Source organism: Xenia sp. Carnegie-2017, unplaced genomic scaffold (assembly GCF_021976095.1).
Source record: "Xenia sp. Carnegie-2017 unplaced genomic scaffold, XeniaSp_v1 HiC_scaffold_129, whole genome shotgun sequence".
Lineage (NCBI taxonomy): Eukaryota > Metazoa > Cnidaria > Anthozoa > Malacalcyonacea > Xeniidae > Xenia > Xenia sp. Carnegie-2017.
Genome location: NW_025813435.1, coordinates 165 through 24097, shown reverse-complemented (window position 1 = coordinate 24097; position 23933 = coordinate 165). Strand labels below are relative to the sequence as shown.

Here is a 23933-nt window from a genome sequence, read left to right as displayed (position 1 = left end):
TTTTATGATAATTTTTGTAGGACAAATAAAGGTTTAAAAGCAACTGTAGCTGTCACATATCATGATGAGGATGGCCATGTTGAGAGAGAGAGGTGGATTTGTCAGAATTGGTTACTGAGGATCATAGAGGAAGCTGTTCTATTAACAGTCCTGATAATTGTGGTGGTATTGGAAGGCCATGAACTGGGAATGGAACAAGATAACAGTGATCTTGAAAGTGATGTTCACCATGATTGTGAAGAATCAGCTTCTTATTACCAGAAAGTTGAAAGAAAACAAAAGCATGGGAAAATTTGACATTCAGTTATAAAGAATACATTTCAGTTTGCTGGCAAAAGTTGGAGCAATCTGATGTGTATTCATTGTGATAATGAAGCAAAGTTTAAGGTGCAGCGATTGTGGTCCAATGGCAAGTATTGTGAGAACTGTATGTTAAAAGATGCACACAACCGTAAATATTTGTCATCATGTTGAAATATTTAAGGTAACCTTTATGAGTAGAGATATTATAAAAGTCTTTACAGTTAACTCTCAACACTTGCAATAAAAATGCAAAAATAAAATGAGAGTTTACATTGTGAAACTTATGCTGAAGCACTAATCTAATATTTTTTATGAATGCAGGGGATTGATTACAATGAATTTCTACGAGGTTATTCATTTGCTTTGTAGGATGGCATGTTTTGGCCATATAAACTCATGAACTTGGTGTATGATTGTTCATGCACAGAACAGCTCGTCACAAAGTGTTTCTGTTGTTGATGTTAAGGTATGTTATATGTAAAATGTGCTGCAAAGTTTCTTCATTTTAGCTGGGATGGTTCAACACAATTATAATTTTGGATCTTTTTCAATTTTTAGGCACTGTTGAGGTACAGTTTTTCATATCTTCGGTTCCAACTTCTGCAATTTGAACACCTACAAAACCAGATTACGGTAATGGTTTTGAATTGGTTCATTCTGTGCAGAATGGAAGATGCCAGGCATCAATAAAAGCATTTGTCAGTCATTTGAAGAGTTTAATCACAACCACATATTTTCTTCTTATGCAACTCCAAATGTATCCTGTCATTATAGATGCTTTTGAGAGAATACAGGTAATTGCATGTAATTCACTGATTTATTGCACTGCTGTACTACGTATGGTTGCTGGAAAGTTGCAGTCAATTTTATAGCCTAAGAATCTCATCTTAAGAGATGTATTTAATTGGAGAAATCAAAATGCTAAAGTTTATGATGAAAGGATTTTCCTCAAGTATTACTGTATTGCACTGTATTTTGTTTATGTCATTTGTTTAGAGTGCATAATTGCTTTCTTTGTGTCATTGTTTTTCAGAATTTACAGACATAAACTAAACATGTTGAGCTGTGTTATTCCTGCAGGCTTGATGAAGGAAATATCTGTCCTGCTTGTCCCAAAGTGAGTATATTAAATTATTACTTTCGTTTAACAATGACAATTTAGTAAAAGAACATTAGCAATGCTATCTTAAACACCTTTTTGACTGCATCATTTGCATCATTGAACTCAAATACATTGCATGATTTATCCTTCACCATTAAACAATAGGTTTCTATAGAAACAAATAATCATGTCACTGTTGGTTGAATAAATTAAGTATCAAGACCGTAGTGAGGTTATTCAGCGAAAGCTTACTGGCAAAACTTACCTAGCGTGAGGTTGAATCTCTCAGGAAGTTGGAAATCAGTTCAATTGTTGCATTGATGAGACCATCTCATAGCATCAAAATTTTTATTGTCTATAAATTGTAGCAATGAAATTATAAATTCACAATGGTATACATCTGTAAACATAGAAAGCTTCATCCCCATCCCAGGATTTATCTGTAGTTTTTGACCAAAATATTCAAAGCTTCCATCAGTTTCTAATGAAGCATAAAAACAAACTCATTTAGTTAAACAATTAAAAATATTATCAATCATTAAAATTTTCATTATTTATTGACAAGACAGCTAAAAACTTGTAAAGCTGCATTTATGTTCGCTGTGAACAATTTCCTCCCTTTTGGGAGTAAACAAACAATCTGTATGTCAAATCAACAAATGAAAACATTCTATATTTTATTTCATTCTTGAATAACTGTCTATATCTTTGATATCCATAAAGAGGAATTACACGATGAAACAAATGTAACTTGATTAAATAGTTCATTGGTTTCAACCATTGAGTTGTAATGTTTGAAATGTTCAAGGTTAGAAGCCATCTTGATTTCAGCAAGCGGAGACTGAAACGAGTTAATATTTTAGTTGCAATATTAACAAATACTAAATAAAATCAATTGAAACAAAACAATGATGAACCATTGTTAAAGAACATATTTTAAGTAAAAACGACTCATGCAAGGTAACTCAAATGTTCAACTTATGATGGTGAATATAAAAAAACATGGAGATAAAATAAAGCATGACAATCAATAGATCTTCACTTAGGTAATAATAGCTGCAGATCCAAATTTATAAACAGTGTGTGAAGCACTGACTAAAACATTTGGCAATCAAATGCACTTGAAAGCCCTGGCAGGTTAGCTAAAGTCCTCGGTTGCTACAAGTCTTGTGACTTTTACTACAAAATCTCCTCGGCTTTTGTTTTAATCACTAAGTTACCTCACTACCGTGCATCGTTTTACTTATAAAAATATTGCACACGCTAGCTAAAATGTAGATCCCATTAACTACATACATGTATGGTCTTATATGAGCCAGTTTAAATACTCAAAGAATATTTAGGCAATCAGAGGTAAAATATTTTTACCTTACTCTGAACAAAACAGTTTTCTTGTGAGTCTTTTATCGCAGGGATACGTCGGTATAAAATTCTTATCACCAAAATGTTTCAAATTCAAATTGGTGAAGTGTTGACTGTGTAGTAAGCTGGTCGATACAACTCATACGCAACGCATCGATTTGCTGTTTAAAATCATGATAGAACTCATGCAGATAGATTGGTTTCACATAGCCAGAATAACAACCAATAACTGTTAGCTTCCAGAGCAATTCAGTGAATTCACCACAAATGTCAGTCTGCTACGTGAAGATAGTTCTCTTGCATATGCCTCAAGTCTTTTTTTACGCTTCCGAATTGCATCCTTGAACGCCTTATTTTATACAGTTCAGCCAACATTTACCTATTCTTGCCATAAAATGATTAAGTGTGCTCAAGTTGACTGAAAATAAAATTGTTCAGCATACGCCATTTGAAAGCATGTCTATAATTATCCACTATCATCCATTGTAACCACTATCAACATCCTAATGTCATTGGTCAAAAATAGTCACATTTTTTATTTACTTTTGCCTTTCATTCATGTCATTTCTAGATATGATTTTTCTTATTCGTCCATAGTTCAATCAATAATAAAAATATTTATTGTAAATTTTATTATAGCAAATGAACGTGACGCCAGGTTTGTAAATTACATGCAATTTTCGTCGTGAGTCCATAGTGAACTATCTATCTCGACCTTATTCTAAACCTGAACATTTTACGAAGATGGTATCCGAAAGTTCCCTGCAATCTCCGAACCAGTTTAAAGCCAATAGACAAAGTAGGATCTTTAATTCAAGATCCAGGAATGGAATTGAAGTTAAAGATGTACACTGCCCTTTTAAGCAGGTATTTACGAATCATAAAGATATTGTATCCGGTTTTTGCATAAAGCGACCATTAGTTATTTGTATCTCCTACCTACAAGCTCTTCAATTAAGTAAGTGACTTTACATTTTTGGTGCACGATGTGCATCATTGCAGTTGAATCACATATTTGCAAAGGCACAGTCAATTTTTTCGAAATTCTAACTTCCATAGAGCTCAATGATCTCGACCTTATTTAAACCCATTAGACTCTACAACAATAACTGGAAGGCTAACTTGGACGCCATCTTTGAAGCCTGCACGAGCGCCGCCATTGAAGGTACGGAGGCGAAATACATCACTTCGAAATTGCCGAATTTTTTGCAAAAAACAGTGGTCTTCAAGCCAGCAATGTCTAAAAATCTTAAACAATGTTTGGAGATTGTTTTTTATAATTTATTGTACGAACATTTTTACTTGCTAAAACTTACATATTACTTGAAGTCGTTTGAGAAGTTCCTTTCTCTTAAATTTATTCTTAAGTTTATCATACATTACATTACAGATGTAAATTTTTTTTATAGGTCCTAAGGACATGAGAGTAGAAAACATTGAGGTGTAAAATAATCTCTAAACACGAAAGAAGATGCCGCTACTATACAGGGGAAATGCAGTAAATTTGATGATCAATTTTCACATGTTTTATGCTTGTTTGAGGTATGTCATTTTGTACGTTTATGCTGTAAATTTTCGTGAATTAAAAATACTGTGAAAAGTCCCAAATGGATTGCCAGCTGATGAAAAAATCATTTTACACTTAATGATTTCTTCCTCTAAATTGTTTCATCAGTTACCATGTTGGGGCAAAATTCCATACAGAAAGAATTTCTGCTAATTTTATGCTTTGCTGAGCTTCGACACTCTCATGTACTCTCCCAACATGGCTTATGCTTGACGTCAAAAGAAAACACACTATAGCTACGGTTGAATGAAAACAGCCCCAAACATCATTAAATATTTGTTAAAATTGCGTATATATTATTACAGAACAGCGATTTTGTGCACGTTATGATGACAAATTTCCATATTGCATTGAAAGCGTATTTCGAAAAACATTTATCAAACGCTGACACTTGCTGGCATGGTGACCATGTTTAATTTAAATACATATGCATATTTTAAGCTGACAGTCGTTTCAAAACTACCGATGGATGTTATTTATTCATCACGCATAAATGCTTTTCAAACAACTTTATTATTCTAAAATCATTACTTAATAGAAATTTGTACAACATTATTCCAAAATAGGTGGCAGGAGCCTACTTTGAAATGCTTTACCACAAAATTCGTTTTCTAAGTCAGAGAGCGGGAACTCTCTGACTTAGTAAAATACGCCGAATTCAACTAAGGTATATATGCTCTCAAAATCCGATTTCTTAAAATCTAAAAGATAGCCAAAGAACAAATTAGCGATACAATACAAAAGCAAACACATAAACCTGAAAAAGACTGAAGTCACTAAGCTACAAGTCAGTGAAACAAATAAAAATTTTTATACCTCATCTTGTTCTCCATCAGCATGCTTCCCGTCTCTCCGTCAGCATCCTCTTCGTCGCTCCATCAGCATCCTCTTCGTCGCTCCATCAGCATCCTCTTCGTTGCTACATCAGCATCCACCTCGTAACGCCATCAGCATCCTCCTCGCGTAGCACCATCAGCATCCTCCTCGTAGCACCATCAGCATCCTCCTCAGCACCATCAGCATCCTCCTCGTAGCGCCATCAGCATCCTCCTCGTAGCGCCATCAGCATCCTCCTCGTAGGACCATCAGCATCCTCCTCATTGGGACCATCAGCATCCTCCTCCTGGGACCATCAGCATCCTCCTCGCAGGACCATCAGCATCCTCATGGGACCATCAGCATCCTCTTCGGCACCATCAGCATCCTCCTCGTAGCTCCGTCAGCATCTTCCTCGTCTCTCCGTCAGCATCCTCTTCTTTTCATCAGCCTCGTCCTCATCTAAACGAAAAATCTAAAACAAAGTTAAGATTAGGACAGGAAAAAATAATAACGTACTCCTCTATCTTCTTCTTGATCTTCATCTCTTGTACCTAAAAAGACTGAAGAAGAAGTTATTTGTTGATGGAACAAACAATTGTAAGCACCACCACTGCAGAGTTCGCGTTCTTTCACTGTCCGTACGCTCGACATGTCTATAAAAAATGCAACAACAATATCATGGCAAGTGATTATGGAGATCGTGCTTTCGCATTGTAATAGTTTTATCATGCTAAAACATTTATATCCATGACTGTACATGATTGAACATGTATGTTAAGTGAACAACTCTTTGAAGATTATAAGACTCGCGGAAAGCTTATCGTTTGAACCGTGCATTGTGTTATAACACCCCTCAATGTTATAACACATGCAATTCTGTAACATTAATCAAACGATTTATTACATGCGATATAATTCAAAATACCTAGATAAAAACAAGATAATTAACAGATATGCTCGCATGTATATTCTCTGCTCAACTCTTTTCGATTTCATCCAAAAGGTTGTTTAATTATTTCGGTAAGGCACTAAAAGGTTTATAAAAGATTTTGCAACACTCTGCCCGCATTGCAATATCAAATGAATTAACTTAATTACCTCAATTATATATTACAGAATATACAATTCTGTAATATAATTGAATAGTATTCATTCCTCGTCTCTTCATGTGCATCCTTCTCGTTTCTTTATATGCATCCTTCTCGTCTCTTCATGTGCATCCCTTCTCGTCTTTCCATCTGCATCTTCCTTGTCTTTTTATCTGCATCCTCCCTCGTCTTTCCATCCTGCATCCTCCTCGTCTTTTCCATCTGTCCTCCTCCACTTCTTTCCATCTGCATCCCTCCTCTTCTTTCCATCTGCATCCTTTCTCGTCTTTCCATCTGCATCCTTCTCGTCTCTTCCATGTGCATCCTTCTCGTCTCTCCATCATCTTCCATCCATCCCTTCCATCCTTCATCCTTCCATTCATCTTTCCATCCCTTCTCCATCTTTCCATTCCATCCTTCTTCCATCCATCCATCCTTCCCCTTTCCTTTCCATCCTTTCTCCATCTTTCCATCCCTTTCCATCTTCCATCTTTCCATCTCTTCCATCCATCCTCCTCATTCCTCTTCATCCTCCTCATCTCTTCATCTACATCCCTCCTCATCTCTTCATCACCATCCTCCTCATCTCTTTCCATCTGCATCCTCCTTGTCTCTTCATCTGCATCCTCCTCGTCTCTTCATCTGCATCCTTCTCGTCTCTTCATCTGCATCCTTCTCGTCTCTTCATCTGCATCCTCCTCCGTCTCCATCTGCATCCTCCTGTCTCTTCCCTTCCATCCTATCCATCCCTTCCATCCTTCCATCCTTCATCCATCCCTCCTTCCATCCTTCCTCTTCATCCATCCTTCTCTTCCATCCTCCCCATCCATCCCTTCTCCATCCATCCTCCATCCTCCTTTCTCTTTCTCTCCATCCTCATCTCTTCATTCCATCCTCCTTTTCTCTTCCATCTGCATCCTCTTCATCTGCATCCTTCTTGTCTCTCCATCCAGCATCCTCCTCTACTTTTCATCAGCCTCCTCCTCATCTAAACAGAAAAATCTAAAAACAAGTTAAGATAAGGACAGGAAAAATAATAACGTACTCCTCTATCTTCTTCCTGATCTTCATCTCTTGTACCTAAAAAGACTGGAAGAAGGAGTTATTTGTTTAATGGAAACAAACAATTGTTTACATACCACTGCCGGAGTTCGCGTTCTTTCACTGTCCGTACGCTCGACACTGTACATGACTGAACATGTATGTTAAGTGAACAACTCTTTGAAGATTATAAGACTCGCGGAAGCTTATCGTTTCAACCGTGCATTGTGCTGTAACACCCTCAATGTTATAACACATGCAGTGTTCTAACATTGTCAAACGATTTATTACATGCGATATAATTCAAAATACCTAGATAAAAACAAGATAATTAACGAATGTCTCATGCAATATATTCTCTGCTCGATTTCATTGAAAAGGTTGTTTAATTATTACGGTAAGGTACGAAGGTTTATAAAACATCATCGCATTTGAAGATTGAGCAACATTTTGCCCCATGTTGCAATATCTTGTATACTCATATAATATATATTTGAGGTAATTCATTTTGAACGTTTCTCAAGTGAATTACCCACTACCTATCACCTACTATAACATCACTTGATGCTACAGTAGTTCCTCTCAGGAGCAGGGACGGATTAACCAAAGGAAGCTGTCTAGAAGCCTCCACAAACAAGGGCCTTCACATTATTCAAGGAAGAATAAACATAGTTGCTTTAAAGACGAAGGAAAAGCATTTAGTTTATTTGTTGGATCAATTTCAGGTGATGAAAGAACAGACCGTATGACAACGAATCACAGTAAACTCAGCCATTTTGCTCTGAGTGAGCATTGAGGACAATATTCTAACAGAAATAAACTTGGAAGAGCTTATCAAAGACTGCCAGAATAAAATCATAATAACTACTTTATCTCAAGTAGCAGCATTCACTCGTCGTATGCAACCGCTTTACGCATATATTCGAAGTTTATACTTTTATCAAATGCTTTACGAAATTTGAAAGTAAATTTTACTGTTGAAAAATGAGCAGCACATTGCGTTTAGAGTAAGGGAAAGGGATCTTTACTACGTATTTTGCTGCTCAGAGCCTCCACATCTTAATCCGGCCCTGCTCGGAGAGACATAAAATATTATATCCTTTTGTCACAAAGACAAAAGGATTGAACTACTATTTCTAACAATGGCCAGTTGTTAGAAATAGGCAAATCTAAAATCATCACACTTATGTGAATGATAACGATGAATGCAAAATGAAAATATTTTCTGGACATGTATTGAGAGAGGTCCAATAATTGATGTCAAGAATAGTGGGAAACTTTTGGCAGTTTCGTTCGTGTTCTCACTTCAATATGTAACTGAAACTTGACGGCATTTTTGTGCTCCAAGATCGAAACATAGAAATACTAAGAAATCGATCATTCCTTCGAACAAATAGGACTCATAACGATGCTTTGAATATGCTGTAACGAGAATTCACATCACAATTGGGTTATACATTTTAATTCATCGATCTCAAACTTACATCTTTATGTCATCGACGATTTTTCTGTATTTAACCTGCCGCTTTCAAACATGGCTAAAATATCTCAACCGTGTCATGTCTTCAGTTGCTCGTCCTTTCCAACAAGTAGTCGCATTTCTTGAAGGCTGTCTTCGACTTTCAACAGACTTTCACCTTTCCCAGACGAACAGCTCGGTCAAATAGGGTTATCGAAGTGAAAGACCCTACTTTTCTTCTGATAACTTTCATATATCACATGAATTAATTATTAATTCATTCATCAATTTGTTCAAACCATGATAAAAGGGATTAAATTCATTGATTGCATGAAAATATATATGCAGGGGGCAAAGACAAAGGAATTAAGCCTGGTTATAAGTTAACTAACGACATTGGTTAGTAAAAGAAAGCAAAAGGCTTTTCCCCAGAGGTTTGGAGAAAACAAAAGAATATTTCTTTTGTTTCCTCAATGAAGTTTGCGAAATCAATGATTGTAAGGTTATGACGGCAGACAGGGCATGTCGTGTTGTGGTAAATTTTATCTAGTATGAACAAAAATTATCTCACCCAAAACCGCAATTCAATGCACCATAGCTTGGAGAGTTATCATTTTTTTCTCACCTGACCACCTTTATTCAACTTGTTACGTCAACAAATAAATTAGAAGGCATATCAAAAGCTTGTAATTTATTCACGTAGAATCACCCACATGTTATAGAAAAGCTTTTGTCGTGCTCAATACTTATTATGAACATTGGATACCTTGTGCAATAATATGACTTGCCATTGTAAAATGTAATGTAATAATTTAACGAGGAAATTTTATTGACAGAACTAAATGGTAGCAAGTGATTCATTTTTAGCAATCCTAATAGGATGGGACAAAGGGAAAGAATGAGAGAGTAAGTTCGTTTTCAAATAATTATCTTTAGCGATGTAACGATAGCAGGACTTTCAAATGCGGTAAATGTTTTGTGGGAAAAGCGCAGTTGTTTCTTTTCCGTGGTTGTAATCCTTAAAATTACATTATTAACAGTAAAACTGAACAAATTGAAAGTTATCTTTTTCTCTTATATTCCTTGTTCAACGAGTTCATTTCCTTGATCAAACCATGATGAAAATTTATCAATCACATTTACATTAAAGTTTTTATTCAAGATTTCCCACATTCATTTAGCTTAAATGCCGCATGATAAACGAATGATATCTCTAATCAAGATGATCACGCAGTCTCCGATTTTTAGGAATGAAAATAGGTTTGTTAATTGGTTTATGTTTGGCGTAAGGTGAAGCCGGTGATCAAACAATTAACACGTGATTACCCTTTAACCATAATCTCCACATGCTTTTATAGAAATCCTCGAGCATCTAAGTCCCAGATTCGTAAACATCTCGCTATATTATTCCATGTTGTCAGTCGTTACCATGTTTCATTTCAATATAAAATATACATGTTTTATCAGATGTTTCTGGAACAGTCTTTCTCGTTCTTTCAAGGATTTTTACTGTGATCCAACGGCTCTGCCAACCTGCCAAAACAGTAGATAGACATCTCTAACAATTAAATGACATAAATATACACGCACTATGATGATAATTAGATCACTGAATCACTAAGTAAAGAAATCCTCCTTCATTGTCCTGTGAAAAGAAAAATATTGTTGTCAATATTTTAAAATCCTTCAAGACATACCCTCCAAAGCCGTTCAATCTCCTTCTCATAATTTTCTTTTCAACAATCCAACATTAAACTTAACGTTAGGTTCAGTCTTCAACGTATGTTTTTTGAAATAGGATTCTTGAAAAATACACATTCATATTCAGGCCTTTGGCGGCAAAATGAAGTAGGTTCTTGAATATCCGGAATGATACATTCACGTCCCTTTTGTTGCTGTCCATCCTCATCCACATATCCCAATCCCAAAGAGATCAGGGGTTGGCCATTTTAGCTCAAGTTCTTCTTTATAAAGTCGTCGTTTGAGCAACCTATTAAATGTAAAGAGAAATAATAGATAGAATGGGATTTATACTATCTATACATTTATAGTGCTGCGTGATGTCATTTGCAGCGTGATGTGTAATTGCAGCGTGAGGTCATTTGTAAGCGTGATGTCATTGCAGCGTGTGTGCTTGTAGTGTGATGTCATTTAGCGTCACTGTTGCGTGATGTCATAAGCGTAAACAAAATCATTTGTAGTAATAAAATTCTCACCAGCCCTAAACCAGGCATTGTTTCTACGATATAACATTTGCAGGATCATTACCGCATGTGATCATAACCCTAAAAATGAGAAATACTTGTTTTGCAATTAAATCATTAATCTACATAAATTAGTTTTTCAATGGATGTACCATTTCTAAGGTAAATTTCTAAATTTCACTTTGTGATGTGCAAGGAAGGAAGCTCGATAAAGACAAACATAATGTAACCAGTAGAAAACTACAATAAGATAACAGATTCTTGTCAGGAGATTTCCATTTTCCATTATAATGTGAAAATATTTAGAGATTTATTTAATTTACATTCTGCACTCGTCAGAATAAACTGGACTCGACAAAAAGCAAAAAAAACAGAAGACGTTCAAAACCACGTTAATAAAGTTGAAAAGCGAATTAAAATTTTTGTTGTGTAGCAAACACAAGCCAACAATAAGTAAAAGACTAAAAACATGAAAAGAATATTTATTTAGCTTTTGTTTTATAACAAACCCTGATCATTCCACGCGATATACAGTACAGACTTTCATCTGTATCCATTAAAACCAAAATTAGATTAAAATAACTAAATATGTCCTGAATACGTCTAAATCTTCTTCCAAAATAATCATCATACGAGCATTAGGATAAGCATTAAAGCGTCTCTATCAATGTTAAGCTTGTAATGCTGGGAGGAAGAAAATACATTTAAAAGTAATAAAGGGAACGAAAAATTTTGATTACATCGTGTAAACACTCTCAAAGAAAAGCCTTACCAACCTGTGATATTCTGCGTTCTTACTGCTAATAGGAATATGCTGTCACGACTTTTTACATCATATAGCCTTGCCACAGCTGGTTCTTACAAAGAATCCATCAATAAATACAGTAAATAACTCCTTCTTTGCTCCATGAGCTGACAACATTGACCGTAAGCCACGATAAAGATAATGTGGCCTGTTACTAGCAATCTGGCAACAGGAATGTCTTGAACTTTTTCTAACTTCAATGGTGTTGTTTTAATTTCAATTGGAGCAGGATTATTACCTACAACATTTAAGAACATATTCTGTCAGTTCTTCATATCGTTCTAACATTAGTTGCAATAACAGTGATATCATTTCTACAATTTTTTCCATGGAGTATTCTCAGAATATTTTCTCAAGTTTAATGCACAATGTGAATGGCAAAATTACTGAACACATCGCTGTACGTTCAATTAAATAAGAAATCTAATCTTACATGGATGTAACGAAAAGATACTACAACTGCATACACTTCCACCCTTCAAACTTATCACAAAACATTCTTCTTCATTTGATTCTTCACTGTCGTCCAAGCACATTGATATTGTTTTACTGAACAAGAGGAACTGCTCTTTGAGCGGTGACAGGCTCACCCCAGTTCGATATGTCTGCTGCGTGATGATGTTTCTCTAATTATTGATGGCCACGTTTTTGTGACGATAAATGACCAGCTATCCCTATTTCAGTTCATCCAGCATAAACACTACCAAGACTTTGAGCAAAAGCAATATCGGCGTCATGTAAGAGAACAGTTCTCACGTAAAGGATTCTTTAGAAACTCTTTCAAGTGTCAAAGAAACATAACTTGTAGCATTATTTTCCATCTGTTAAAATGTGACTTCAATACGATCGGAATTATACGTATCGACTTAATGGTCATTGTTTGCCTCATTTCCTTCCATTTGACTTGGTGCAAAATAAAATGAGTGGATTCAGTATAATGAGCAAATTTGCACCAAATTTAAGGAGACTAGCAGCCAGAAATACTTATTGCTATCTTACAATTGGTTCATTTTGAATTTTTTGTTTTATTGTGATTGGTTTGACGGATTTCGACTGATAGCCAACTGAATTAACATGTCAAACTCACTGTCTAGATTGAATGTTTGATCGTTTCCAATTTTTATAAGCATGATAGAAACTAAACTACAATCAGATGGATTTTATTGAAATCTTTTACAAATTCATATATTGACATGAATGAAGCTGTCCAAACTGTGAATTTTTTTCAAATCTAAAAATTTATGGATGAATTGTAAATGTAGCAAGGAACGATCTCCGAGCGACATTTCTGTCATTGATGTTCAAAGCAAGCAACATTGTTTTGAGTTTTATCAGCGAAATTTACATCAAAATCGTAAGTAAGGACAAATTAAGTGTAGAAATGTAATATATCAAAAACAATTTATGTGAGTATGCTTGATGCATTTATATCAATATGGCATGGTAAAGCAGATTGATGCTTCTAAAATTATTTATTGCCGAAGGAATTTTAGCTATAATTTCTTTGAGTGCTTGGGAATCGTGGTATATGGCGCAAAATCCTACATTACCTGCAAATATATTTACAATGGATAAAAATCTGCAGCCATAAGGCGCCATACTATTATTTACTTTATCATAAAGCAAATGTTTGGGGCTTTCAGTTTATGATCATTGATCATTCAATCATTGGACAGTTATACTACATATTATTTAAGATTTGAAAACTAACATTGATTACATGAGAAGCTGTTTACTATAAATGTGATTTTGAGTCTTCTGATCCATGAAGCTTTTTTATTGGGACAATTTGACTGGAATGGTAGCAAACCAAGTGGCAACATACATGAAATGTTGTCCCATATTCACATATTGTCCCCTTTCAAACTGAACACCTCATCTAGAGATGTAAAGGTGTGTTAATCTATAGCTATACCATAAATCAAATTTGCCATAAAATCCAAAGAATTTATTGGTATATGAAAAGGATTTTTATAGAGTAAAAAATGTCTTCTTATGTATACAGATAAACCTTGAAATTTGTGAAACAGCAAAAGTATTTTCATGATCACTAGGTAATTTTCTGATGAAGTCATTATAATTTCTAAACTAAATTATTTACAGATTGGCGAGCTTTGATCACATCAAAAATATTTATAATAATAACCAGTAAGCATGACCAGAACAAATATAACATTCATGTAATTATATATTAAAGACATGTTAGTTACATTCTGAACTGTATTTACCAAATAAATGCGAGATGTTTACGAATCTGGGACTTAGATGCTCGAGTTTCATAAAAGCATGTGGAGATTATGGTTAAAGGGTAATCACGTGTTAATTGTTTGATCACCGGCTTCACCTTACGCCAAACATAAACCAATTAACGTAAAACCCATTTTCATTCCTAAAAATCGGAGACTGCGTGATCATCTTTGATTAGAGATATCATTCGTTTATCATGTGCGGCATTTAAGCTAAATGAATGTGGGAAATCTTGAAGTTTAAAACTTTAATGTAAATGTGATTGGATAAATTTTCATCATGGTTTGATAAAGAAATGAACTCGTTGACAAAAGGAATATAAGAGAAAAGATAACTTTCAATTTGTTCAGTTTTACTGTTAATAATGTAATTTTAAGGATTACAACCACGGAAAAGAAACAATCGCGCTTTTCCACAAAACATTTACCGCATTTGAAAGTCCTGCTATCGTTACATCGCTAAAGATAATTATTTGAAAACGAACTTACCTCTCATTCTTTTCCCTTTGTCCCATCCTATTAGGATTGCTAAAATGAATCACTTGCTACCATTTAGTTCTGTCAATAAAATTCTCTCGTTAAATTATTACATTACATTTTACAATGGCAAGTCATATTATTGCAATAAGCAGGGCTCAAATGTTCATAATAAGTATTGAGCACGACAAAGCTTTTCTATAACATGGGGTGATTCCCACGTGAATAAATTACAAGCTTTTTATGCCTTCTAATTTATTTGTTGATTGTAACAAGTTGAATAAAGGTGTGGTCAGGTGGGAGAAAATGATAACTCTCAAGCTATGGTGCATTGAATTGCGGTTTTGGGTGAGATAATTTTTGTTCATACTAGATAAAATTTACCACAACGACATGCTCTGTCTGCCGTCATAACCTTACAATCATTGATTTCGCAAACTCTTCATTGAAACAAAAGAAATATTCTTTTGTTTTCTCAAACCTAGGGGAAAAGGCTTTGCTTTCTTTTACTAACCAATGTCGTTAATTAACTTATAACAGGCTTAATTCCTTTTGTCTTTGCCCTGCATATATTTTCATGCAATCAATGAATTTAATCCCTTTTATCATGGTTTGAACAAAATTGACGAATGAATTAATAATTAATTCATGTGATATATGAAAGTTATCAGAAGAAAAGTAGGGTCTTTCACTTCGATAACCCTATTTGACCGAGCTGTTCGTCTGGGAAAGGTGAAAGTCTGTTGAAAGTCGAAGACAGCCTTCAAGAAATGCGACTACTTGTTGGAAAGGACGAGCAACTGAAGACATGACACGGTTGAGATATTTTAGCCATGTTTGAAAGCGGCAGGTTAAATACAGAAAAATCGTCGATGACATAAAGATGTAAGTTTGAGATCGATGAATTAAAATGTATAACCCAATTGTGATGTGAATTCTCGTTACAGCATATTCAAAGCATCGTTATGAGTCCTATTTGTTCGAAGGAATGATCGATTTCTTAGTATTTCTATGTTTCGATCTTGGAGCACAAAATGCCGTCAAGTTTCAGTTACATATTGAAGTGAGAACACGAACAGAACTGCCAAAAGTTTCCCACTATTCTTGACATCAATTATTGGACCTCTTCAATACATGTCCAGAAAATATTTTCATTTTGCATTCATCGTTATCATTCACATAAGTGTGATGATTTTGCATTTGCCTATTTCTAACAACTGGCCATTGTTAGAAATAGCATTCAATCCTTTGTCTTTGTGACAAAAGGATATAATATTATGTCTCCCGAGCAGGGCCGGATTAAGATGTGTGGAGGCTCTGAGCAGCAAAAATACGTAGTAAAGATCCCTTTCCTTACTCTAAACGCAATGTGCTGCTCATTTTCAACAGTAAAATTTACTTTCAAATTTCGTAAAGCATTTGATAAAAGTATAAACTTCGAATATAGCGTGTAAAGCGGTTGCATACGACAGTGAATGCTGCTACTTGAGATAAAGTAGTTATTGCGATTTTATTCTGGCAGTCTTTGATAAGCTCTTCCAAGTTTATTTCTGTTAGAATATTGTCCTCAATGCTCATCAGAGCAAAATGGCTGAGTTTACTGTGATTCGTTGTCATACGTGGTCTGTTCTTCATCAGCTGAAATTGATCCAACAAATAAACTAAATGCTTTTCCTTCGTCTTTAAAGCAACTATGTTTATTCTTCCTTTGAATAATGTGAAGGCCCTTGTTTGTGGAGGCTTCTAGACAGCTTCCTTTGGTTAATCCGTCCCTGCTCCTGAGAGGAACTACTGTAGCATCAAGTGATGTTATAGTAGGTGAGATAAAGTGGGTAATTCACTTGAGAAACGTTCAAATGAATTACCTCAAATATATATTATAGAGTATACAAGATATTGCAACATGGGGCAAAATGTTGCTCAATCTTCAAATGCGATGATGTTTTATAAACCTTCGTACCTTACCGTAATAATTAAACAACCTTTTCAATGAAATCGAGCAGAGAATATATTGCATGAGACATTCGTTAATTATCTTGTTTTATCTAGGTATTTTTGAATTATATCGCATGTAATAAATCGTTTGACAATGTTACAGAACACTGCATGTGTTATAACATTGAGGGTGTTACAGCACAATGCACGGTTGAAACGATAAGCTTTCCCGAGTCTTATAATCTTCAAAGAGTTGTTCACTTATACATGTTCAGTCATGTACAGTGTCGAGCGTACGGACAGTGAAAGAACGCGAACTCCGGCAGTGGTATGTGCTAAACAATTGTTTGTTTCCATTAAACAAATAACTCCTTCTTCAGTCTTTTTGGTACAAAGAGAGATGAAAGATCAGAGAGGAAGATAAAGGAGTACGTTATTATTTTCATTTTTAGATTTTCGTTTAAGATGAAGGCTGATGAAATGAAGAGGATGCTGAAGAACAAGATACAGATAGAACGAGAGATGCAGATGAAGAAGAGATGCAGATGAGACGAAGGATCAGATCAAAAGGATAGATCGAAAGGGTCAGCGGAAAATATCAAATCGGCAAATCCGGCGCGACATGAATGGTCGCGTCGCGAATAAATCCGCGTCGCGGAATCGTCAGCGTCGCGAACGTCGTCGCGACAGGCGTCGTCGCAAAAATCCGTCGAGCGTCACGCGTCGATCGCGCGTCAAATCCGATCCGGCGTCATCGCGTCACGTCGTCAGCAGATCGAGGTCGTCGTCGGCGTCAGCGACTCGTCGTCGTCCGCAGATCGTCGGCGCGTCAAATGGAAAGTCGAAAGGATCGATGGAAAGAAAATCGAGATGGAAGAAAGAAGGATGGATAAAAGACAAAGAAGATGCAGATGGAAAGAGCAAGGATGCGATGGAAAGGGAGAATGCAGATGGAGAAAGATGCAGATGGAAAGACGAGGAAGGATGCAGATGGAAAAGACAAGAGGATGCAGATAAAAGACAGAAAGGATGCAGATGAAGAGAGAGAAAGGAAATCAATAAAACAAAAGGATACATGAAGAAAAGGAATTAAATCAATTATATATATTGAATTGATATAAGTAATCATTTGATATTGCAACATGCGGGCAGAGTGTTGCAAAATCTTTATAAACCTTAGTGCCTTACCGAAATAATTAAACAACCTTTTGGATGAAATCGAAAAGAGTTGAGCAGAGAATATATTGCATGAGACATTCGTTAATTATCTTGTTTTATCTAGGTATTTTGAATTATATCGCATGTAATAAATCGTTTGACAATGTTACAGAACACTGCATGTGTTATAACATTGAGGGTGTTATAACACAATGCACGGTTCAAACGATAAGCTTTCCATGAGTCTTATAATCTTCAAAGAGTTGTTCACTTAACATACATGTTCAATCATGTACAGTCATGGATATAAATGTTTTAGCATGATAAAACTATTACAATGCAAAGCACGATCTCCATAATCACTTGCCATGATATTGTTGTTGCATTTTATAGACATGTCGAGCGTACGGACAGTGAAAGAACGCGAACTCTGGCAGTGGTGGGTGCTTACAATTGTTTGTTTCCATCAAACAAATAACTTCTTCTTCAGTCTTTTTGGGTACAAGAGATGAAGATCAAGAAGAAGATAGAGGAGTACGTTATTATTTTCCTGTCCTAATCTTAACTTGTTTTAGATTTTCGTTTAGATGAGGACAGGCTGATGAAAGAAGAGGATGCTGACGGAGGACAGGAAGATGCTGACGGAGCTACGAGGAGGATGCTGATGGTGCTACAGAGGATGCTGATGGTCCTGCAGGAGGATGCTGATGGTCCTGCAGGAGGATGCTGATGGTCCTGCAGGAGGATGCTGATGGTCCTGCGAGGAGGATGCTGATGGTCCTGAGGAGGATGCTGATGGCGCTACGAGGAGGATGCTGATGGCGCTACGAGGAGGATGCTGATGGTGCTACGAGGAGGATGCTGATGGTGCTACGAGGAGGATGCTGATGGTGCTACGAGGAGGATGCTGATGGCGTTACGAGGTGGATGCTGATGTAGCAACGAAGAGGATGCTGATGGAGCGACGAAGAGGATGCTGATGGAGCGACGAAGAGGATGCTGACGGAGAGACAGGAAGCATGCTGATGGAGAACAAGATGAGGTATAAAAATTTTTATTTGTTTCACTGACTTGTAGCTTAGTGACTTCAGTCTTTTCAGGTTTATGTGTTTGTTTTATTGTATCGCTAATTTGTTCTTTGGCTATCTTTTAGATTTTTAAGAAATCTTGGATTTTGAGAGAGCATATATACTCTGTTGAATTCGGCGTATTCTTACTAAGTCAGAGAGTTCCCTCGCTCTCTGACTTAGAAAACGAATTTTGTGGTAAAGTATTTCAAAGTAGGCTCCTGCCACCTATTTTGGAATAATGTTGTACAAATTTCTATTAAGTAATGATTTTAGAATAATAAAGTTGTTTGAAAAGCATTTATGCCGTGATGAATAAATAACATCCATCGGTAGTTTTGAAACGACTGTCAGCTTAAAATATGCATATGTATTTAAATTAAACATGGTCACCATGCCAGCAAGTGTCAGCGTTTGATAAATGTTTTCGAAATACGCTTTTCAATGCAATATGGAAATTTGTCATCATAACGTGCACAAAATCGCTGTTTCGTAATAATATATACGCAATTTTAACAAATATTTAATGATGTTTGGGGCTGTTTTCATTCAACCGTAGCTATAGTGTGTTTTCTTTTGACGTCATATAAGCCATGTTGGGAGAGTACATGAGAGTGTCGAAGCTCAGCAAAGCATAAAATTAGCAGAAATTCTTTTCACTGTATGGAATTTTGCCCCAACATGGTAACTGATGAAAACAATTTAGAGGAAGAAATCATTAAGGTGTAAAATGATTTTTCATCAGCTGGCAATCCATTTGGGACTTTTCACAGTATTTTTAATTCACGAAAATTTACATAAAACGTACAAAATGACATACCTCGCAACAAGTATAAAACATGTGAAAATTGATCATCAAATTTACTGGCATTTCCCCAGTATAGTAGCGGCATCTTTCGTGTTTAGAGATTATTTTACACCTCAATGTTTTCTACTCTCATGTCCTTAGACCCAAAAAAAAATTTACATCTGTAATGTAATGTATGATAAACTTAAGAATAAATTTAAGAGAAAGGAACTTCTCAAACGACTTCAAGTAATGTGTAAGTTTTAGCAAGTAAAAATGTTCGTACAATAAATTATAAAAAACAATCTCCAAACATTGTTTAAGATTTTTAGACATTAAGCTGGCTTGAAGACCACTGTTTTTTGCAAAAAAATTCGGCAATTTCGAAGTGATGTATTTCGCCTCCGTACCTTCAATGGCGGCGCTCGTGCAGGCTTCAAAGATGGCGTCCAAGTTAGCCTTCCAGTTGTTGTAGAGTTCAATGGGTTTAAATAAGGTCGAGATCATTGAGCTCTATAGTTAGAATTGAAAAAAATTGACTGTGCCTTTGCAAATATGTGATTCAACTGCAATGATGCACATCGTGCACAAAAATGTAAAGTCACCATTTAATTGAAGAGCTTGTAGGTAGGAGATACAACAACTAATGGTCAAGCTTTATGTAAAACCGGATACAATATCTTTATGATTCGTAAAATACCTGCTTAAAAAGGGCGTACATCTTTAACTTCAATTCATTCCCTGGATCTTGAATTAAAGATCCTACTTTGTCTTTTGCTTCTTTAAACTGGTGGGAGATTGCAGGGAACTTTCGAACCATCTTCGTAAAAATGTTCAGGTTTAAATAAGGTCGAGATAGATAGTTCACTATACCACGACGAAAAATTGCATGTAATTTACAAACTCTTGGCGTCACGTTCATTTGCTGTAATAAAATTTACAATAAATATTTTTTTATTATTGATTGAACTATGGACGAATAAGAAAATTCATATCTAGAAATGACATGAATGAAAGGCAAAAGTAAATAAAAATGTGACTATTTTGACCAATGACATTAGGATGTTGATAGTGGTTACAATGGATGATAGTGGATAATTATAGACATGCTTTCAAAATGGCGTATGCTGAACAATTTTATTTTCAGTCAACTTGGAGCACATTAATCATTTTATGGCAAGAATAGGTAAATGTTGGCTGAACTGTATAAAATAAGGCGTTCAAGGATGCAATTCGGAAGCGTAAAAAAAGACTTGAGGCATATGCAAGAGAACTATCTTCACGTAGCAGACTGACATTTGTGGTGAATTCACTGAATTGCTCTGGAAGCTAACAGTTATTGGTTGTTATTCTGGCTATGTGAAACCAATCTATCTGCATGAGTTCTATCATGATTTTAAACAGCAAATCGATGCGTTGCGTATGAGTTGTATCGACCAGCTTACTACACAGTCAACACTTCACCAATTTGGAATTTGAAACATTTTGGTGATAAGAATTTTATACCGACGTATCCCTGCGATAAAAAGACTCACAAGAAAAACTGTTTTGTTCAGAGTAAGGTAAAACATTTTACTCTCTGATTGCCTAAATATTCTTTGAGTATTTAAAACTGGCTCATATAAGACCATACATGTATGTAGTTAATGGGATCTACATTTTAGCTAGCGTGTGCAATATTTTTATAAGTAAAACGATGCACGGTAGTGAGGTAACTTAGTGATTAAATGTACTTGAAAGCCGAGGGAGATTTTGTAGTAAAAGTCACAAGACTTGTAGCACCGAGGGACTTTAGCTAACCTGCCAGGGCTTTCAAGTGCATTTGATTGCCAAAATGTTTTAGTCAGTGCTTCACACACTGTTTATAAATTTGGATCTGCAGCTATTATTACCTAAGTGAAGATTTATTGATTGTCATGCTTTATTTTATCTCCATGTTTTTTTTATATTTTCACCATCATAAGTTGAACATTTGAGTTACCTTGCATGAGTCGTTTTTACTTAAAATATGTTCTTTAACAATTTTGGTTCATCATTGTTTTGTTTTCTTGTAATTGATTTTATTTAGTATTTGTTAATATTGCAACTAAAATATTAACTCGTTTCAGTCTCCGCTTGCTGAAATCAAGATGGCTTCTAACCTTGAACATTTCAAACATTACAACTCAATGGTTGAAACCAATGAACTATTTAATCAAGTTACATTTGTTTCATCGTGTGCAATTCCTCTTTATGGATATCAAAGATATAGACAGTTATTCAAGAATGAAATAAAATATAGAATGTTTTCATTTGTTGATTTGACATACAGATTGGTTTGTTTACCTCCCAAAAGGGAGGAAATTTGTTCACAGCGAACATAAATGCAGTCTTTACAATGTTTTTTAGCTGTCTTGTCATAAATATCGAAAATGTTTAATGATTGATAATATTTTTAATTGTTTAACTAAATGAGTTTGTTTTATGCTTCATTAGAAACTGATGGAAGCTTTGAATAATTTTGGTCAAAACGGCAGATAAATCCTGGGGATGGGGGATGAAGCTTTCTATGTTTACAGATGTATACCATTGTGAATTTATAATTTCATTGCTATCACAATTTATAGATTAATATAAAAATTTTTGATGCTATGAGATGGTCTCATCAATGTGCAACAATTGAACTGGATTTCCAACTTCCTGAGAGATTCAACCTCACGCTAGGTAAGTTTTGCCAGTAAGCTTTTCGTTGAATAACCTCACTACGGTCTTGATACTTAATTTATTCAACCAACAGTGACATGATTATTTGTTTCTATAGAAACCTATTGTTTAATGGTGAAGGATAAAATCATGCAATGTATTTGAGTTCAATGATGCAAATGATGCAGTCAAAAAGGTGTTTAAGATAGCATTGCTAATGTTCTTTTACTAAATTGTCATTGTTAAACAGTATCTGAATATACTCACTTTGGGACAAGCAGGACAGATATTTCCTTCATCAAGCTCAGGAATAACACAGCTCAACATGTTTAGTTTATGTCTGTAAATTCTGAAAAAAACAATGACACAAAGAAAGCAATTATGCACTCTTAAACAAATGACATAAACAAAATACAGTGCAATACAGTAATACTTGAGGAAAAATCCTTTCTCATCATAAACTTTAGCATTTTGATTTCCTCCAATTAAATACATCTCTTAAGATGAGATTCTTAGGCTATAAAATTGACTGCAACTTTCCCAGCAATTCATACGTAGTACAGCAGTGCAATAAATCAGTGACCTACATGCAATTACCTGTATTCTTCAAAAGCATCTATAATGACAGGATACATTTTTGGAGTTGCATAAGAAGAATATGTGGTTGTGATTAAACTCTTCAAATGACTGACAAATGCTTTTATTGATGCCTGGCATTCCATCTGCACAGAATGAACCAATTCAAAAACTCAATTGCAATTGCAATTCTTGGTTTTGTAGGTGTTCCACCCAAAGGCCAAATTGCAGAAGTTGAACAAACTCGAAGAGCATGAGCAAAACTGTACCTCAACAGTACAAAAGGTGCCTAAAATTGAAAAAGATCCAAAATTATAATTGTGTTGAACCATCCCAGCTAAAATGAAGAAACTTTTACAGCACATTTTACATATAACATACCTTTAACATCAACAACAGAAACACTTCTTTTTGTGACGAGCTGTTTGGCATGAACAATCATACACCAGCATGTTCATGAGTTTATATGGCCAAAACATGCCATCCTACAAAGCAATGAATAACCTCGTAGAAATTCATTGTAATCAATCCCCTTTCTTGCATTCATAAAAATATTAGATTAGTGCTTCGTAGCATGTTTCACAATGTAAACTCTCATTTTATTTTTTCATTTTTTATTGCAAGTGTTGAGAGAGTTAACTGTAAAGACTTTTATAATATCTACCTCATAAAGGTTACCTTAAATATTTCAACATGATGACAAATATTTACGGTTGTGTGCATCTTTAACATACAGTTCTCACAATACTTTGCCATTGGACCACAATCGCTGCACCTAAACTTTGCTTCATTATCACAATGAATACACATCCGATTGCTCCAATTTTTGCCAGCAAACTGAAATGTATTCTTTATAACTGAATGTCGCAAATTTTCCCATGCTTTTTGTTTTCTTTCAACTTTCTGGTAATAAGAAGCTGAGTCTTCACAATCATGGCGAACATCACTTTCAAGATCACTGTTATCTTGTTCCATTCCCAGTTCATGGCCTTCCAATACACCACAATTATCAGGACTGTTAATAGAACAGCTTCCTCTATGATCCTCAGTAACCAATTCTGACAAATCCACCTCTCTCTCTCAACATGGCCATCCTCATCATGATATGTGACAGCTACAGTTGCTTTAAACCTTTTATTTGTCCTACAAAATTATCATAAAATTTATAAAATGATAATAAATGTTGAAAAGTCTAACAGCTATAAGGCCGTTATTTGGTGTACCTTGGCATCTTTTAACATTACCAGTAAGAAAA

The 23933-nt window shown here is 35.3% G+C and overlaps 1 protein-coding gene and 3 long non-coding RNA genes across 6 annotated transcripts; 2 read left to right on the top strand and 2 right to left on the bottom strand.

Annotated features, from left to right (window-relative positions):
- Positions 1 to 5527: 5527 nt before the first annotated feature.
- LOC124446970 lies at positions 5528 to 7524 on the bottom strand. Its single transcript, XR_006948569.1, has 2 exons — positions 7381 to 7524; positions 5528 to 5704 (listed from the first exon to the last, which is right to left on the bottom strand). It is a non-coding gene; the product is annotated as an uncharacterized LOC124446970 (long non-coding RNA).
- A 7629-nt stretch (positions 7525 to 15153) lies between these two features.
- LOC124446935 lies at positions 15154 to 18088 on the top strand. Its single transcript, XR_006948562.1, has 2 exons — positions 15154 to 15358; positions 17960 to 18088. It is a non-coding gene; the product is annotated as an uncharacterized LOC124446935 (long non-coding RNA).
- Positions 18089 to 18402: 314 nt separating this feature from the next.
- On the top strand, positions 18403 to 19037 carry LOC124446965. Its single transcript, XR_006948567.1, has 2 exons — positions 18403 to 18608; positions 18720 to 19037. It is a non-coding gene; the product is annotated as an uncharacterized LOC124446965 (long non-coding RNA).
- Positions 19038 to 19136: 99 nt separating this feature from the next.
- Positions 19137 to 23084, bottom strand: LOC124446943. Of its 3 annotated transcripts, XM_046997849.1 has the most exons (5): positions 23060 to 23084; positions 22948 to 22967; positions 22370 to 22451; positions 20121 to 20345; positions 19137 to 19933 (listed from the first exon to the last, which is right to left on the bottom strand). In XM_046997849.1, the coding sequence occupies exons 1-5, from the start codon at positions 23066 to 23068 to the stop codon at positions 19571 to 19573; spliced, it is 699 nt and encodes a 232-aa protein (XP_046853805.1). In that variant the 5' UTR covers positions 23069 to 23084; the 3' UTR covers positions 19137 to 19570. The 3 variants fall into 3 exon arrangements, with proteins under 3 accessions (XP_046853805.1, XP_046853797.1, XP_046853791.1); XM_046997841.1 differs by lacking the exons at positions 22948 to 22967; positions 23060 to 23084 and adding an exon at positions 22700 to 22753; XM_046997835.1 differs by lacking the exons at positions 22948 to 22967; positions 23060 to 23084 and having other exon boundaries at positions 22370 to 22692.
- Between the last annotated feature and the right edge of the window lie 849 nt (positions 23085 to 23933).